Below are 20,142 nucleotides of genomic sequence, written 5' to 3' on the forward strand. Positions count from 1 at the left end.
CCTAACAGCCCTCCAACTTTTGGAAAAAGAACCTGGGGTCCTACCAGAAACTGTGGCCTCCCAAGGGCTGTCAACTTGATGGCAGAAAATCCATCCTCAGAGCTGCCACCTAGGGAGTACATTCAACAGTTACGATCATTTGTTCCAGAGAAGTCCAAGCAGCAAGAGCTACTGCCAGGAACAGAGGCCACACAGCCAGCAAGGAGCAGGGCACCTGCTACAGGGGCAACAATGATCCAGGCGGAAGGTGCCTGGTACACAAGCAAGAGTATAATGAACTGTGAGCTGCACACTGTAAACTACAGGGGCAAAAGTAACCCAGCTTCCGAGTAGCAGGTTGTAAACTATAGAGTTGAGAGTAAAACAGCCAATGAGGAGCAAGGCATGTGGTCCAGAACGAGAGCAATACAGCTTGTGAGAAGCAGGTGACAAAAACAACCCAGGTTATATGCTAAAGAGGTGCTTAACTTGTCCAACCTGCTTCACAACAGAGGAGTTATTTATTCAAAATGTTGCACTCAGTATTAATTTAACAACTACCCAATACACATTGGCTTGGAGTTGTGGAAATATATTTGACACTTTGAAATGTTTAATGTATCTAATCTTATAATGTGTACAAAATTGAACCGGTATAATTCCAAATTGCTTCACTATATGCTAAGTGTATACATGACTGAGGTACATAATGTTCTGATCACTGTGCAGCCAAGGGGAGATTGGTACATTGAGGTCTTGACTAGAAGAGAAACAAGACTAACAGTTGCTAAGTGGGGGGACTGAGCCAGGCAGAAGAGATAATAGCCAAAGAATTGTGTAAAATTCTTGTATAAATTGTAGCTGGATTTACTCCTGCAATTATTGAATCCTGTTGACATTTTCCAGTTAAGGTGGTGCTACTGAACGTGTGCAACAGCTTCCTGGTAGTCAGAAAACTAAGAAGTCCAACTAAAAACTTCACTAAAAATATCTTTCTGGGGTAATGTGCTAAATTATCATCGTAAACAGTGAAAGGCAAGCAATGATGAGATGAATTCAGGGGATGAATTGATGCAGATGGAGTTCCAATGCCCATACAGCTGGCTTACTCTGGGCGTCACAAGGAAAACTCGGGGCCCAGGCAGAGAAGATTCGCTTTCAATGCTGATACGGGTGGCCTGGGAGCGAGGCTAGATCGTTCTGGGTGCTGAGCTGATTTGAACTTGAGCACGGCTTTGGGTTGGGCAATGAAATCCGTGCCCGGAGCGAGTCACTGGGTAGCGTGGTCTAAAGCACACTGCGTTTCGCAGGAGCGGCGCCTGGGTCCAAGTGCAAAGTACAACGCGCTGTTTTAGACAATTTAAACACTGGCCCAGATCGGAGGCAAGAGCCAATTCGCTCCCTCTCTGCAATTTCCACTCCTCTCTCCGTGGTGCCAGGGCCTTTCACTGTTCCATTGGTGGGTCACTTTAAACGCCAGCCCCGACAGACTGAAAGGACAGGGTGACAGTCTGGATGAAAGCTGATTTCGCTCGTTCTCTGCAATGGTCAACTCCAAGTTACTGAGGCTATGAAGACTCCCCCAACTGCTGTGCTCTGTGCCCGCTAGTATGATGAATTGATAAGCGAGGCCATGGGCCTACTCTGGGCTGCTCCAGCATTCGGATTCAAGGACTTATTTTGGTTCACTTCAGTTGTTTGCATAATTTGTATTTTTTTTTCCTTTCTCTTGCACTTTTATTTTTATTCTTTACTTTTCTTTAAATTGGGTTCCTTTGGGTGTCTTGCTTTGTGGCTACCTGTGAGCAAGCAAATCTCAAGGTTGTAAAATTTATACATTCTTTGAAATAAATGGACTTGAGTTGAAAAGTAATAAATGTGCGTTTCAAAAGATCCACTCTTGCATATATCATTCTTCTCTAAAGGCCTAGCAAAAGGACATGACAGAGTGCTGGAATGGGGAAAATGCTCTCCAGTACTAGGGACAGAAGTAATTTATTTGAACAGCTAGCTCAAAGGTATAGAACATGTTTAAACTAGAGGTTATTTTGTCCATTATTCATTCTGTATTAATATACCAAGATTATTTTGTACCTGAAGCAATGATACACTTCAAGAAGGTCTCCATGTACTGATCACACTTGGACTCATCTGCGTAAAAGTATGTCCGAGCACTGATGACACTTTCTCTGCGGTCCCCGAACTGCCGATGAGGTTGGAATTTCTTCTCTCTTTGAACTTCTCCTGCATAGAAAAGAAACTTCAGAGCAGCCTGGAAATACTGCCATCTACAATAAAATGCAGACAGTGCCTCGATCTAATCTATACATGGCAAGTACAAACTATATAACAAGTCTATAATGCAGCTTTTATTGACTACAGCTCAACATTCAACACTATCATCCCACTGAAACTCATCAATAAGTTCCTAGACCTGGCCCACTATACCTCCTTGCGCAATTAGATCCTCGATTTCCTCACTGGCAGGCCCCAGTTAGTACAGATTGGCAAAAACATTCCCTCTAATCACCATCAGCAGCACAAAGATGTGTGATTAGCCCCCTACCCTCACCACTTTACATGTATGATGGTGTGGCTATGTACAACTCCAGTGCTGTGTTTAATTTGCTAACAATACCGATGTTGTCAGCCGAATAGGTATATAGGGGGAGACTGAAAATTTGGTTGAGTGATACCACAACCACCACTCACTCAACGCCAGAAAAACCAAAACGCTAATTACCGACCACAGGAGGAGGAACTGGTGGTCTACGAACCAGTCCTCATTAGAAGAGCAGAGATGGAGAGCGTCAGTAACTTGAAATTCCTTGGCATCAACATATCAGAGGATCTGTGCTGGGACCAGCACATAAGGATTGATAGTACCTCTACTTTCTTGGAAGTTTATGCAGATATCATGTCAACAAAAAAGAACCTCTTGGCAAACTTCTATAGATGTACAGGGGAGAGTAACCCAACTGGTTGCATCTTGGCTTAATGTGGAAATACCAGTACCTAGGAACAGAGGAAGCTACAGAGAGTGGTAAATGTGTCCCATTCCATCACACGCAAAGCCCTCGCCACCATTGAGTACATTTGCAAGCAGCAATGCCACAAGGAAAGAAAACTTCCCACGCACCTCCCACCACCGCAACCACCATCCAGGTCATGTCTTCTCACAACTACTACCAGGCTAATGAACCACATCAGGTTCAGAAACAGTTATTACCTTACAACTATCGGGCTTCTGAATCACTCACCATTACTCTGAACTGATTCTACGACCTGCAGTCTCACTTTCAAGGTCTCCTCGCATCTCATGTTCTCAATATTATTTTTATTTTAAGTTTGTCTTCTTTTGCACATTGGCTGTTTGTCAGTCTTTATGTATAGATTTTTGTAAAATTATAGCATTTTTTGCTGTAAATGCCAGGAAGAAAATGAATCTCAGTGTAACATACAGCAATAAACTTTAATAAGTTTACATTGTTTGAGTCATAGTTCATTATTTGTGTCACCAAAAGCAAATCAGATAGTCCAACATCTCACCCTGTTGTCACTTCCCTCTTCTGATTTATTTAATTCCCCTTCGAAGACTTTTCATAAAATCTTTACACCTCATCTTCATGTGTCAACATGTTCCAAAACTAACTACTTCTATATAACAATTTCTGCCTCACATAACCACAAATTATTTTAAGTTTATTGACCTTACAGCCATTGGTAATGTCTCTCTCTGTTCATTCCACAACCCTTCTTGTTAGTGCACATATCTTAGCCTTCTCTGCTGAGTACCCCGACCACTATTTCATCAGTATGGAAGTAAACAGAAGATAAAACCAGAAATCAGTCTGAGAAATCTTGTCCAAAATAGTCATTCTCTTCCAAAAGTGGGGTGCCCAGATGGACTCACTGATTGGGACCGAACCAGTGTTTGCTGTGGATTCTATTAAATGGCTTTAAGCCCATGAATTTCTGTATCTTGATTTTAAACAACCCATCCCCCTTCACAGAAAACAGTGACTCATGCCGAGTTGAAAAACCAACATTACAACATATCTAAACCTTAAATGCTGCAGGCAACTTGAATATAATAAGCAGCCAAGCCGGTGCTGTCAACCACATACAGCTAACAATATTACTATCCTTGATAAAAGGAAGCACACCTCAATTTATAATGTAAGCACACATCACCCTAAGCATTGGAAATTATCAAATGTATTTCAAATAAAATCAGAAAATGCTGAAAATACTCAACAAGTCAAGCAGCATCTGTGAAGAAAGAAGCTTGTTGTTTCAGGTTTGGGACCCGTCATCAGAACATTAGTTAATTGTTTCTCTTTCTATAGGTGCTGCTGACCTTCTCAATGTCTCCAGCATATTCTGTTCCTATTTCAGATCTGCAACAGCCGCATAAACAACCTTGAGATTCTTATCTTGTGGGCATCACTCAACAAATCTATAAAATAGTAACTATAACATGATCGATGAAAGATCAACCAGAGTGCAGAAGACAACAAACTGTGCAAATGCAAATATAAATAAAAAGCAATAAATAATAAGAACATAAGATAATGAGATAAAGATCCTTAAAGTAAGATAATTGGTTGTAGGAAAATTTCAATGATGAGGCAATTGAGAGAAGTTATCCCCTTCTATTCAGGATCCTGATAGTTGAGGGGTAGTAACTGTTCTTGAACCTGGTGGTGAGTCCTGAGGCTCTCGTACCTTTTTAACTGATGACAGAAGTTAGAAGAGATCATGACCTGGGTGGCGAGGATTTCTGATGACGGATGCTGCTTTCCTGCGACAGTGATTGATGTAGATGTGCTCAATGTGTGGAAGTGGTGGACTGGTCCAAATACTCAGCTTTTAGTACTGAATTTAGTCATACCTACTTGGTTTCATTCCATTCCCTCACTCCCCATTATTTGTCCATGTCAGTCATAGAAACAGCTTTTCACTCAAGGATTCAGTGGCTTTTCTGGGAAGTTCGTGGTTGAAGCTATTGATTTGAGCCTGCAAGCATTTTCTCTTGTGGAGTTAACCAGAAAATTAAGTGTCAACTGCACATGCCCAAAGAACTCCAGGGACTGACCAGAGGTCAGTACCATCATTAGCCATCTTTCTTCTCTATTCACGCACCGAGTTTGACCATTCTCTCTACCAGGGCCTGGAGCCTAATTACAGAACCAGCTGAGAGCAGCCAAGAATGCCATTTACCTCAGAAATTTCTTTCACTTACAGGAAAAATACAATCAAGAACACAAGGCAGGAATGACTCAGTTAACGAAGTCATTCTTGTTTTGAAAGAGTACATCTGTTCTTTGTAAGCTTTGCCACTCTCACAGCACCACACATTATACTGGTGATTTGCATCAGCGGCAGACATCAGGTGCTAGCACCAGTAGAATATTTGGCCAGCTGTTGATTTTAAACAAGCCAATTCCCCAACATGCACATCTTCTGACCACCTGCACATACAGAGAAGGAAAGCTATCAAAGCAAACAGTATTCGCCTTTACATCAAGGAGGTTGGACAGCAAGTATAAAACTGAAATTGAGTATGGCTGTGGCAAGGTACACTGAGCATGCTGTGTACTTCTAGTCTCTTTAGAATCCAAAGAACTTCTCAGAGTGCAATAAAAATCCACTGGGGTGTATTCCTGGAAATGAAATGGTTACTGTGGAAGGAAAAATTGAGAAATTGAGTAGAGTTGATCTCCACTTTCTGGAGACCAGAAGAATCCCAGCAGGGGTTTAGAGAGGTGTTTCTCCTGGCTGGTTGGTCCAGAATTTGGGAAGTAATATTTCTGGGATGAGCTATCTATTATTTGGGGCTGAGATCAAGTAATATCTCCTCACTTCAAGTTACAAAACAGTGGAATTCTCTTTTCAATCTTTATATTAAGTGCACTCAAGGCTGAATCTGATCTGTCTTTAAAACACCAAAGGTATCAAGGAACATAAGAATAGCACGTGAAGCCAGACGTTGTATCTTGTCACAGCTTTACTTAAAGGTGGAATAGGTTCAAAGGCCAAATCGTGTTGTTCTCAAGATTTACTTACTTCTCCACCCTACATACCAAACAATTAATTTAGATTAGAGGCTCTTCTGTTCAGGTAGGCAGCTCAGGAACCTGCACTCAGAAGTTGCCTAGACTTTAAGGAAAAGCACTATGCAATTTTAAATTTGTAAGAGGGCTCACAAATTCCCAGTAACAGCCTCTATAAAATATGCATCAAAATACTAATCAAGAAGTAAATACATGTCTTATTTAACGGTAATAGCAGCCCCTGTTCCCTCTAAGCTGCCCTGGTGCACGGCTGCACAGTAACTCAAATGCTCCCGCGCACATAGCCTTTGTTGCCTTGCAGCTGGAATTTTCTTTTTGATAATGTCTTATTAAAGTGCCGCGCAGTTTTCAGTCCATGTAAAAAATTTCCTACTGAGAGCAATGGTTGGTCCACACAGCTACACATAAGAAGATTTAGAGGGAATGTTGATGACTGCTAATGATCTTGGGGCTGGAAGGTCTTGCCTTTAATCAGGGGTTCCCAACCTGGGGTCCACTGACCCTCATCAATAGCAGGAGTCCATGGCATAAAGCTTGGGAACTGCTGCCTTAAACCAGTGGTCCCCAACCTCCGGGCCGCGGACCGATATATTGCCATGAAGAATGCAGCACTGCAGCAGGAGCCGGAACACACCCAGCACATCTTTAAGAAAAAAGCCAAAATAAACAAGCTAATTAATTAAAGCAACACACATCAAAGTTGCTGGTGAACGCAGCAGGCCAGGCAGCATCTCTAGGAAGAGGTGCAGTCGACGTTTCAGGCCGAGACCCCTCGTCAGGACTAACTGAAGGAGGAGTGAGTAAGAGATTTGAAATTTGGAGGGGGAGGGGGAGATCCAAAATGATAGGAGAAGACAGGAGGGGGAGGGATGGAGCCAAGAGCTGGACAGGTGATTGGCAAAAGGGATACAAGAGGATCATGGGACAGGAGGTCCGGGAAGAAAGACAGGGGTGGGGGGGGTCAGATCAGAGGCGATAGCCGATTGCTTCGCCACTGATCTGGGCCGACATTTACATGCCGGGCGACACCTAATTAATTAGCTTGTTTACTTCGTTTTTTTTCTTAAAGATGTACTGGGTGCGTTCCCACTACCGCTGAACTGCTGCATTCTTTGCGGCAATCTATCGGTCCGCGGCCCGGAGGTTGGGGACCACTGCCTTAAACTATTGACTTGGAAACTATGTCAAAAGGCAATCTCTAGTCTAAACCCTCCTCAATGCAACATTCAGACAAGCTGCAGAGATTCAGACTTACCTTCAACATCTTTCAGTCCAACAGACTCACAAGATCTAAAATAAAATATATAAGGAGAATAAAATTAGCATTTTAAACAAGGATGATGCTGAACAGGGAGCCCAGAAAAAAAAAGCGAAGAAACAGGTCTTGGAGTGGAAATAAAAGGAACATTATGCAGTGGAGGTGACCTTCTCATTACACCGTGACCAGGGAAAACATGGCAGTCAAACTGGCAGCCTTAGTTCTACGTCATCAAGCTAACTGGGACTATATGCCGTTCAGTAAAACATTGGAATTAGGGGCAAAGGATTCAACAGGCACTCTATTTAAAAAAAAAGAGAAATCAGAAAATGTATGAATTACTGGGATGCACAGTAGAACCAGCAGCTGGCACTGAAGTAAATGCTGCAAGACAATTAAAGTGTTTTTCAAACTGTTTCAAATGTTTCGCAAAGCAAGACTACAACAGGGATGTGTAACATTATTATCAGCTCTCTCCTATTTACTAGAAAGCTGGAACAAAAGTTACTCTATTCCAGTTATCCATGACCTTTCTTGCCCAACTCAGATTTCAAGTCACAAGACGGCGCATGTGACAGGCCACGAGCACCAGCAGGCACAAGATTACATTCCAAACTTATCAAAGGTGGAACCATCCCAAAGAAGTGTCTTGGAAGAAGTGGAATGGGGAACATAACACAGGACCTGGAAGTTTTTCCAGTATCGATACTAACACTAAACTACTTACAAACCAAGAGACTGCAGCCATGATCCAATTCACGTAATTAATACTCCCTGAATGATACAAATTTAACTCCATTCGTTTTGGTTGCTTGACTTTGTAAGACAAACTGTAGAATTTTTCCCCCTATTGCTTGGTGCCACGCACTATTCCAGTGGGAAATACCCAACATCCAGCAACCAGAGTACATTCCTACCAAAGAACACCCAGCCATGGTATGTGTAGCTAGGGGAACCTTACACACAAAAAATAGGCTTCTCTATTTCAGTCACTAGTAATAATAGCACACATGCTCAATAACTGATCAGTGCAGACAAAGATAAAACGGTAAAGTTCCTGTTCACGCCTTAATTGGCGCATTGGACGGCACTCCTCCCACTTCTTTAGCATTTGGGTGGTGACGAGGCCAAGTTGCCAGCTCAACACCCAACCCAGCACAGATGGAAAAGCTGCTAGGAGCTGGTCAGGTTCAAACGCAGGACATCTTGTTCCGAAGCCCAGACGTAGAAATGACTACACCACCAGCAGAGACAGTACACACAAAACACCTCAAGGTAGGTATTCAAGAAAGTCTCGAGTGTTAAATTTTCCAGACTACAAACAAAGCAAAAAAAAACACAATATTGCTCAAATTTCAGTGGTTTACATCCAGACTCTGCTTCAGAGTGACTGGTTATATAAACTGCATAACTTACCATGCAAATCAGTTCTATTCAAAACTGTTACGCTCACAGTAACAAAAATAACCAGTGTGGAAATGTTGATACGGGAAATCTATTTTGATGGCTGGCTCTCACTTGCCAAATATAAAGGAAGCCACAAGAATTGCCAAAGTTATTAAATTAGTTTATAAATGGGTCAAGGAAGTCACAAGAGGCAGACCTCAACTTCACCTGCAATAAGTAAACGTTAAGAAATTACCATAATCAGAACAGAAGGAAAACAGGAATAGTCTGCACAGCCCCTCAAACCCCTCCACTGAATAAAATCATGTGCCTTGTCTACTTTCCCTTGCAGATCTCCACATGCTTGCCTACTTTCCTCCACTGATCTCCACATCATCAAATTCCCTTCGTGCCAGTAAACCTAATGGCCCAGACCAGTGACCGAGCAACAAAAGAGTTTTTTAAAAATTGTAACATCTACACAAACAAAAGAAAACTGCTAAACTCAATCCCAAATGGCTGCTCTTTAACCCAAGGCCATACCCTCTGCTTCTACACTCATTAGCCTGGCAGATCCATTTCTTAACATCTATTCCGCCAATTCACGAGATCTCTCAAAGAAACAGTGCCAGATATTGAACCCCAATCTTTCAACCTCTGGTGCTGTGAAATGCTACACTCTTTGTTACAGTGCCACTTTCATTATCTTTACTAAAATTGTTTCTTCCCCATCACCCTTTTTTCGGTGAATAACATGACTTTTCCACCATATACTCTTCCTGGTGCTGTCATACGTGTTATAGACTTTGAACTCCAAATAAAAAAAGAGATCGAGAAAAGAGCTATTACAGGATTCAAATATACCAAGCCCCCTCAAAACCTGAGGACAAGGTGATGAACAGTTGTAGAGCTAGATGTATACTCTGGGTTGAATGGTTTCAAAGTTCAAAGTAAATTTATTATCAAAGAACAAGTATGTCCCTATATACAATCCCGAGATTCATTCCTTTGCGGGCATACTCAATTAGTCCTTAATAGAATAATGACCATTATAGAATCAGTGAAAGACCACACCAACTGGGCGTTCAACCAGTGGGCAAAATACAAGGTCTTTTATGGCCTTGTACTTACCTCAAAATGGTTGCCATGGAAAAAAATCAGGTGAAGGCAAAATTAATTTCTTCAATATAATAGTAATCTTTTGTAGACTTAATGAGCTGGAAGATAAACTTGGAGACCAGGGGTTCCCAACATTTTTTATGCTACGGACCAATACCATTAAGCAAGGGGTCCATAGACCCCAGGTTGGGAATCCCTGCTTTAGACATGTTCCAGAGGGCTGTGACAACATCCAAGGATTTCTACTAAACTGACAGCAGGAATTAAATGGCCATGCCATCATAGCACACAGCAACAATGTTCAAGGAAATAGTGAAACTGTATCAAAAATGATGGCCACCGTTTAACAAGCTGCAGTAAAGGTCAGAAGCTTTAACAGTATCATCCCATTAGCTCTCAGGCCCATAACTACACTTGACACTAGACAATCAAATCTCCCACACAACCAGCCACATTCACACTCGTAAACTCAATCTGCTCAATTCATCACACCAATCAGAGCTTGAAGGTCTCCAAACTGCAAATAGACACAAGGCTTTAAGAATTAAAAATGCTTTCCTAGCCATCAATCTCATTAATGCCACCGTCTATGCTGGTCAATTAGCCGGAACAACAATTTCCATCTCCTGAAATGGCTTACAATATGTATAATTTATTTATTGAGGAAGCAGCAGAGTAGGCTCTTCCAGCCCTTCGAGCCACATCACCCCAGCAACCCCCGACAAACCCAATTGACCAGAACCTAATCCCAGAACAATTTACAATGATCAATTAACCTACTCCGTAAGACTGTAAGATATAGGAGAAGTAGGCCATTCGGCCCATCGTGTCTGCTTCGCCATTCAATCATGGGCTGATCCAATTCTTCCAGTCATCCCCACACCCCTGCCTTCTCCCAATACCCTTTGATACCCTGGCTCGGAGAAATTCCAGACATTCCACAGGGAGGACTTATTGTTGTCATTCCTTTATGCAGCTTGTGGCACATCAGGCAGCATTTTTGCCATTTCCGTAACATTAGACTTGTGTGTTTTTTTTTAAACGAGGCCCAGTTGCTAGCTCGACACTCAACCCAGCACAAACGGAAGGAAGCAAGGTGTCGGCTGGATTTGAACTGGGAACCATTCGCCTCAAAGTCCAGTGCTGATACCACTACACCGACTGGCTGGCTAAAAGGAAGGACTTGCAAAGACGCCTTACAGAACAGCACTGGTATTGAACTCTGAACTCTGGAATGCCCCGAGCTGTAATAGCCTCGTGCTAACCGCTAAGCTCCTGCGGCGCCCAAGCTCGAACAATTACTGGGAGTATCTGTCCTTCGAGTCTACATTACAAGTAGGTTAGGTCTGATAAACAACAGTTACCTCCAAATAGTTAGTGCAAGTTTCAGCATTCAACAGGGAACTGCGTTGGGATGGTTTGCAAAGAAGTCTACCTCCCACGGCAAGCAGAGTTGAGTGCACAGAACCATCCCTAACTGAAGTGGTGTAGAGAGGGTTTACATCAGTGATGACCTACATCAACAGGCCCTCAGCTCTTGTGTGCCTTCTGCACCAGCAGCTTAGAAAATTAAAGAGAGGTAGAACCTTCTCATTTGGCGTTAAACCAGGGATTGTGCAGCTCTCAGGTACTGGCCACCATTGAAAGCATTACTGCTCTTCACCTGGCTTTTCCCTTCCTTCCTGTCCCCCTCCCCATGCCAAAACAATCTCCCCTCCTCCTTCCTATCATTCTACCATCTGCCAACCCATTTCTGGCCAGATAATGAATTAAAACTGCTCATTCCCAGCACACCTGAAGAACTTTTCCTTTTCAAAACAGATTTGCATATCCAACATGAAAATAATTTTTCCCCAAAGCCCTCCCCCCTTCCTCATTCCATCACGCCTCAGCGTTTCTCCGAGCCTGACATTGTTAGCTTACCAGGGGGACATGTCAGCATTGCAAACCCTACCTTGTCATCCCTCAGATCACAATGAGATTGGAAAAACATCATTAAAAACCACAGTAATTGTCAGGTAATTCATAATTAAAATCATACAAACCATCAACAGGTCCTGACAGATTTTTGTCTGCGAGGCGGCAGCAACAAGTGCTCGTCTTTAGAACCCATCAACGACGATGTGAGGCTTGTGCCAAATTAGAGCCCAACTAATCCAACTGCAAAAAACTAAGGGGACGATAAAACACTCCACAACTTTCAGCACACAAAAAAAACATTCTGTGCACATAATATACATTTAGCAGGTGATGACACTGCCTTAAAGGCAACTTTATTGGCAAAACTCACACTGAGATGAGCAGCACAGTGGTTAAATTATTGCACCAAAACCTGAAGTTCCAGATCATTGATCCGGAGGTGTGAACTTAGAACTCTTCAAAGCAGTTCAAGAATTTAAATTGCTGGTCAGTTATACTTGGACTTTTAGTCTAATTACTATTACAAATTTATATTGTTTTTTTCAAAATACATCAGTAAAGATGATCTGCCAACACATGCGAAACACTGGAAGCTCAGGAAGTCAGCCAGCATCTATGGATGGGAATAAACAGTCTTACGTTTCGTTCGGGTTGAGACTTTGGGTCACAGTTCAAAACATCAACTGTTTACTTGCCTCCATGGGTACTGTCTGACTTGCTGAGTTCCGCCGGCATTTTGTGTGTTGCCCGAGATTTCCATTGTCCGCAGAATCTCTTGTGATTAGACAGTCTGCCTGCCTTGGAAAGCAAAATGATCTGTAGATCTGAACAGGAAAATCCCAGAACAAAATGCTGGAAGCCTATGCAAAGAGAAATAGTGTTAACATTTCAGGAGAAATATGCTTCACCTGAAGCGGGTCTTCAGCCTGAAATTTTAACTGTTTCTCCTTCCACAGATACTGCCTGACCTGCTGAGTGTTCCTGTCCTTATTTCAATTTGCCAGCACTACCTGGTGACCTATGACCTGTGTTGCCACTCTACTGCCCTCAGAGTCCACAGGTAGTCAGAGATCACAGTAAGTACTAACATTGTCAGCAACTCCCACATCTTGTGAACAAGGAAGAGACAGAGAAAAAAAAAAATGCAGGCTGTTAAAGCAGTGAAATCATGTATCAAAAATACTGTTGTGACGAAAGACCAAGTTATCAGAAGATTGATGCTGATGAGAGAGATAAGAGAGACAAAGAGAAAAGCGTTCAAAATGTTAATGAGAGAGAAGAGAGGTTAACGAAAAGAGACACAGTTCCGAGTATTGACAGACCGGTTGCTTTGAACCTGAACTGTTTGAAGTTTGATGGACAGGTAATACCCCAGCAGGGGGATAAAAGGAACAGGTTCGCTAAGGCACGACAGACACGAGATCACGAGATAACGAGACCCTGGAAGAGCGGTGTGCTCCTGCAAGTTGGTGGGAGTTTGGAGGTCTGGTCGCGGGACCGACCATAGACGCACAGGGTGAAAAGGTACGATTGGCGGGAACCTGGTATGTGTGTCCGCCTTTGCCTGGGTGCCAGGTTCACCGCGGAAGAACGATCATATCCGGAACGGAGGGTTCACAGTCGGTGACCTCAGAAGACATTACAAAGGGCTCACCCGAAAGCTAACTGCAAGGAACATCAAAGGTCTGTTTGAATCAGCAATTTGCATATTCGCTCTCTCTCTCTCCAACGCAACAGCACAACAGCGATTACTGTGAACTGTACTCAGCTGAACTGAACTCTACGTCACTTGAGACTGATCATTTTACCCCTAGACTGCGATAGAGCTTGATTGATTCCTATTATCCTAGTTCTGTGTACGTGTGTTTTACCATTGCTAACCTGTTGCATTTATATCCTTACGATTAGAGTACTGTGTTACTTATTTCTTTAATAAAACTTTCTTAATTCCAGTAATCCAGACTCCAACTAAGTGGTCCATTTCTGCTGGTTTGGTGACCCGGTTACGGGGTACGTAACACTGTATATTCCCAAGTAGAGGAGGCTAGAATTACTCAGTATTAAGAACACTGAACAAGGTAAAGATGCAAAAGTATTCCATAAAATTATTGATTTATTTTATATAGAGAGCTGCTCCAGAGTTATGCTTACATAACTCTATACAAAAAAAAGAGTAAAATATCAATCCTGCACCTTAATAACTTCAAAATTTCAAGTCGGAATCACATATAATATCACTGGCATATGTTGTGAAATTTGTTATAGAGTAGCATATTGAAAAGCATAATAATAAACAAAATTACAGAAAATATAGATAATAAAAAGTTTAATTAAGTAAGTAGTGCATAAGGAAGGGGAAAAAGTAGCGACCTAGTGTTCCTGAGTTCAACATCCATTCGGAAATCTGGTGGTAGAGGGGAAGATGCTGTTCCTGAATCGTTGAGTCATTTTCAAGTGTAAAGATAGACAGAGGGAGAACATAATAGAAAGCAACTTGGGTAGGGTAATAAAAATGAGCTTGGAAAAATCTGCAGTAAAATAGAAATATAATGGAGATGATAAAGAATTGAGAGGTGTTTGATGAGTTGCCGAAAGAAAAACCAACGGAATACATCCTATTTGAAAGGTGGTTAGTATTGCCTATGAGGAGTTACGGATGCTAGCAAGGACTGACTACAGACACCCCACCCTGCAAAAACTCATTTCAGGGAGGTAGCACCATCAATTTGCGGGAGACTTCCGGGAGAGGTGGGATGTCTGCAATAGAGTAGCTCCTTAGCAGCTAGCCAGCTAGTTTAAATAACGTTAGCTATGCTAATGAACGAATGGCACCTGTTAAACTCACCTCAGCATGTCTTTTACAGTCTTAACCCACCATGGGCAATAGAAAAGTCACTGTTGCAAACAGTGCAGCAAGCAACACTGTCATTATTTTTGACCCCTATTAGGCAGGGGTACACTTTAGTGTAGACCGGGGTAACATACGTTTTTTATTTTCTTTTTTTGGAACATCCTCCCATGGCACCTGCGCTCTCTCTCCTGGTCGCTCTCCCTCTCTCTTTCACGCCCTCTCTCTCTCTCTCAGAAAAATTGATTTCCGGGATATTGTATATAATTTGCGGGCATCAAGGAGCCACTATTAATATGCGGGAGACTCCCGGAACTTCCGGGAGAGGTGGGATGTCTGTGACTACTGGAAACTCTGTGCATATGAGTGATATGCTCTTGACGTGTGAAAGACAGGCTAACATGCATTTCTGTAAGGTCGCCCAGAATAAAAACTTCACAGAATATTTACAGAATACACAGAGAAAAGAGGCATCATAGCAACTGGAGTGTAATTTTAAATATGCCCTAATTATATCAGCACAATGCTGACACACCAACCAAGTCCCTAAAGATCACAAGATATAGGAACTAAATTAGGCCTCTTGGCCCATTTTCCCTCTCAGGCCCAATTTCTCCATATCCCTTAATGCCCCAACTAATCAAGAATCTATCAACCTCTGCCTTAAATATACCCAATGACTTGGCCTACACAGATTCACCACTCTCTGGCTAAAGAAATTTCTCATCTCTGTTCTAAAAAGGACATCTCTCTACTTTCAGGCTGCATCCTCTGGTCTTATACTCCCCCACCATAGGAGACATCCTCTCCACATCCACTCTACAGAGGCCTTTCACCATTCAATAGGTTTTAATTAGGTCACCTCTCCCCTCACCACCCCATTCTTCTGAATTCCAGGGAGTACAGGCCCAGAACCATCAAACACTCCCCATAGGACAAGCTCTTCAATCCTGGAATTTTGTAAATGTCCTTTGAACACTCTCCAATGTAAGCACATCCTTTCTTAGATAAGAGGCCCAAAACTCCTCACAATACTCCAAGTGAGGCCTCACCAGTGCTTTAGAAAGGGTCACCATTACTTCCTTGCTTTTATATTCTACTCCTCTCAAAATGAACGCTAACATCGCATTTAAATGAATGCCAACATTGCAAAGGCAGACACAAAAACCAGTTTGTCTTTCTACTCATCTCCCTCCTGCTTCAGGTGCTTCTTCAGACCCCTCTTCTTCTTGGACATGCCTTATTCTTGATTATTCCTCAGCAGAGGATCACTGTTACATGTTTAAAATGTTGAATGATGCAAATTCAACCTTAACCAATTTAAGAGACCCAGCTAATCCACATCCGTTGCTCCCACTTCCACACTAAACAAACTTCAAATAATCTGTTTAGTCTTTAAAATTCATCGATTTATTGTGGAACCTCTCAATATCTGTTCGCCTCCTGCTCCTCAGAATGTAGCCTCCTCTGCATCACATATTAGCACGTCAATTCCACTCTCCTTTAAAGCTTTGTTGTACGATTAGCTTATAAAACTTCCCAATTTATATCACAACATTACACGCTTGGGTTGAGTTGCTTTCCAAATCTTGACAAGTTACTTGCAAACATTTTATCACCATGTGTAGAGATATCATCAGTTGCACTCTTCATTGTAGTGCGTCCTCCAAACGCTTTGCCTTCATATACTGATTGGTCGTCACTTCAGAAACTCAGTTGTGACGTGGGGAGGAAATCTTGTTGCTGATGGGCTGTGAGGGAATCTTTTGTGTGCTTTGCTCTGGAATCTTTCCCGCATCAGCTCACAAATGGGATAGAGGTCTGCGTGTTTCCCAAATTGTTTGCGGAAAACGGCGCTTCTAAAAATTCACTTGTATGCTGCATTTTCGCTTACGCCATGACTTTAAATATTGCCCAGTCGAATTTGTGCCCCTCTCAGTCTTCATGGGCCAATTTATAAGCTGATGCGGGCAAAATTCGTGACAACGCATGAAGTTCACCTCACAGCCAATCAGCGATGAGATTTCCTCCCCATATCACAATTGAGTTTCCAAAATGCCAACCAATCAGCTGTCTGATAAGTATTCAAAAGCCAAGCATTCAGAGGATGCCACAATCAAAAGTGCATTGACGATATCTCATGGCAAAACATTTGCAAGCAAATTGTAAAGATCAGAGAGCAACTCAACCCAACCATCAATCACCCAAGCTACACATCTTCCAAATTATTTCCAACAAAATTACATGCTTAGACAACCTCTCCCCCAGCAGCAGCTGTTAATATGTACCTGGCCTTGTGTAGCACAATATGACACGCTACAATCCTGAAAGCACTGCATGAAGGGAATTGCTTTGTTCTTGTTTGGATCTCAGACAACATAGGAAGATCAGCCACATCTAGAAAGGGTAAACAGTAAGATCAATGATAACAGATTAATTAAGTAATGCTTTTTGTCCAAGGTACAAATGTGAGAGGAAGACAGGGTTGATGCCAGAACACTCCAAATGGCTGACTCCATTTCAGGTCTCAGGGAAGGAGAAATTACCTCAGAATTATAAAGATTTGCAATTATTATTACTACAAAAAGCCAATGATGCTCAGAAATTCAGTGTTGAGATCAACGCATTTATCGCAGTCAAAACAGATGGGCGTCAGATGGGAAGCTGGATTTGAGACACAGAATCTGCAATTATGATACTGAACTACACAGATGGCTCAAGACTCTATGAGACCCTCTCCCACTTCTTGTGTTCGTGATTGACAAAGTAGTGACTGAAAAGAAAAAGTTGCGAACAAAATGAAAAGAAAATCAATTTGGTTTAAAATTTCCTTCCAATCTCATCCTTCCAGCAATAAATAGGACCAATTACAATCCCAGAATCTGTTGTAGGAAAGGATAAAGAACTTCAAGATTAAAGATTGACCCTTATTTTTAATAGAGTTGCACTTAGCAAAGTAATGAAGCTAACATTGATTTAGGGATACTTCAAAACACCAAGAGCGAGAGGCAGATTTTTCAATGAGGTAGCAAAGAAGATGCCCAGCTCAAGCAAGGCTCAGGGAACTGAGAACAGGAACAAAATGTGAAAACAAAGCATCATCCTGCACAATGAACAATGACCTCATTTGTACTCCAAGTGTAGTTGAAGGAAGTATAAAATGAGCAAAGAATACCCAAAAGATCAATGCTGGTGTATTGATGACATAAGGTTGCAACTCACCCTTGCTTTGATTGTCTTGAAAGAATGGTACTGTTGAGAATGTAAAAAAAATCAGTATTACACAATTACCGCAATTAAACCATAAAGTCCCTTCAAGAAGTAGTACTTACTACATTGCCTGCTAGGTATGCACACGCCACACTGGAAGTCACATCTAAGGTAGTGTTGGAAAGGCAAGTAGCTTGTTCTTTCCAGCACCTCAGCAAAGAACCCTTTCTCCCTATCCTGGGCCCCCAATTCTATGCTGAATGAATTCATAAAGTTAATTGCACCAAATGTGCAATAATTTATTATTATTTTTATCTATTTAAAGATTCAGCATAGTAACAGGCCCTCCCAGCCCAACAACCCTGCACCACTCAATTACATCTACGTAACTAACTAATTTACTAATCCGTAGGCCTTTTTAATCTGGGAGGTGATCAGAACACCCAGAGGCAACCCACATACAAGCTCCTTGCAGACAGTAGCAGGAACTGAACTTGGGTTGCTGGCGCCATAATAGCGTTACCGCGATGAACAAGATTCTACTGTGACAGGTGTGACGAAAAACCAAGTTATCAGAAGATTGATGTTGATGAGAGAGATAAGAGAGACAAATACAGAAACGTTCAAAATGTTAATGGGAGAAGAGAGAGATAACGAAAAGAGACACAGTTCCGAGTATTGACGGACCGGTTGCTTAGAATCTGAACTGTTTGAAGTTTGATGGACTGGCGATACCCCAGCAGGGGGATAAAAGGAACAGGTTCACTAAGGTACGACAGACACCACGAGATCACGAGACCCTGGAAGTGCGGTGTGCCCCCACAAGTTGGTAGGAGTTTGGAGGTCTGGTCGCGGGACCGACCATAGAGACACAGGGTGAAAAAGTACGATCGGCGGGAACCTGGGGTGTGTGTCCGCCTTTGCCTGGGTTCCGGGTTCACCGCGGAAGAACGATCGTATGCGGAACGGAGGGTTCACAGTCAGTGACCTCAGAAGACATTAAAAGGGATCGCCCGAAAGCTAACTGCGAGGAACATCAAAGGTCTGTGAATCGAAATTTGCATTCGCTCTCTCTCTCTCTCCCCAACGGCACAACAGCGATTACTGTGAACTGTACTCAGCTGAACTGAACTCTGCGTCACTTGAGACTGATCATTTTACCCCTAGACTGCGATAGAGCTTGATTGATTCCTATTATCCTAGTTCTGTGTACGTGTGTTTTACCATTGCTAACCTGTTCCATTTATATCCTTACGATTAGAGTACTGTGTTACTTATTTCTTTAATAAAACTTTCTTAGTTCCAGTAATCCAGACTCCAGCTAAGTGGTCCATTTCTGCTGGTTTGGCAACCCAGTTACAGGGTACGTAACACAGGGTTTGAGCGTTCTTCCATTTTCCAACAAGCCCTTTGGGAAGCAATCCAGGAGGTTATAAACTTGTTATAAAATGACTGTGTGTTCACAGGTTAAGGTTGCTCCAACCTGTTCCTACCCAAGCTCTGTTCGGTCTAGAATACAAACAAAACATTTCACATAGTTGACTGACTGCAGTCCCAGAGGCTACTGGAAGGTACACAATCTGCTTGCTCTTCCCCAGTTATCATGTTGTTTATCATTGAACCAGAAAATCTGGAATAACCTAGCCTGACGGCTGTCTTTGAGCGAGCTTTTATCCAAATAGAGCACCTTTATTTTGTGCCTGAAACTTGCAGAATGGGAAGTTTGCAACTCAAAGAGTTTTGGAACTCAAAAGTGTATAAATCCCAGACTGGATTTTGCCAATATTACTCTCTTTAGCCACAGAGTGGTGAATCTGTGGAATCCATTGCCACAGGTGGCTGTGGAGGCCAAGCCTTTATATACATTTAAGGCAGAAGTCGATAGATTCTTGATTGGCCAGGGCATGAAGGGATACGGGGAGAAGGCAGGAGACTGGAGCTGAGAGGAAGAGTGGATCAACCATGATGAAATGGCGGAGGACTCGATGGGCCAAATGGCCTAATTCTGTTCTTGTATCTTATGGTCTTATTATCAATTTGCTTTATAAGATTATATAGAGACATAAATTGGTAGACTAGATATTGGCTCTTCCCTCAATTGTTCCCTTCTGCATAGGGAAGCGAGGATGGAGAGGGTAGCTGGATTCAGATACATGGAAAACATCACCAGGCCACATATCCTTTCAATGGTGATGAACATGGGAAAAAAATCACAGCACTGAGAACTACACTGTGGTGGAGCAAACACATCAGGAAAACCATTTGTAAAGTGTGGACAAGAACTGCTAGTTCCTGAGACTTGTGCCTTTTCTTGTGGTCCCCTCAATATTTCAGATTTTTTTTTG

At 42.3% G+C, this 20,142-nt stretch overlaps 1 protein-coding gene across 2 annotated transcripts in view; it reads right to left on the reverse strand.

Moving 5' to 3' along the window:
* LOC134338315 (proline dehydrogenase 1, mitochondrial-like) overlaps positions 1-20,142 on the reverse strand; it is a 46,193-nt gene that overhangs the window by 19,872 nt on the left and 6,179 nt on the right. Inside the window, exons 3-6 of one of the 2 annotated variants that reach the window (XM_063034057.1) lie at positions 17,810-17,839; positions 7,312-7,346; positions 2,074-2,223; positions 45-109 (exon numbers count right to left, since the gene is read on the reverse strand). In XM_063034057.1, coding sequence (XP_062890127.1) covers positions 45-109; positions 2,074-2,223; positions 7,312-7,346; positions 17,810-17,839 — 280 coding nt within the window. The remainder of the gene's footprint in view (positions 1-44; positions 110-2,073; positions 2,224-7,311; positions 7,347-17,809; positions 17,840-20,142) is intronic. The other variant, XM_063034058.1, reaches the window with a different exon arrangement.

This window comes from Mobula hypostoma, chromosome 27 (genome assembly GCF_963921235.1).
Source record: "Mobula hypostoma chromosome 27, sMobHyp1.1, whole genome shotgun sequence".
In the NCBI taxonomy this organism is placed as follows: Eukaryota; Metazoa; Chordata; class Chondrichthyes; order Myliobatiformes; family Myliobatidae; genus Mobula; species Mobula hypostoma.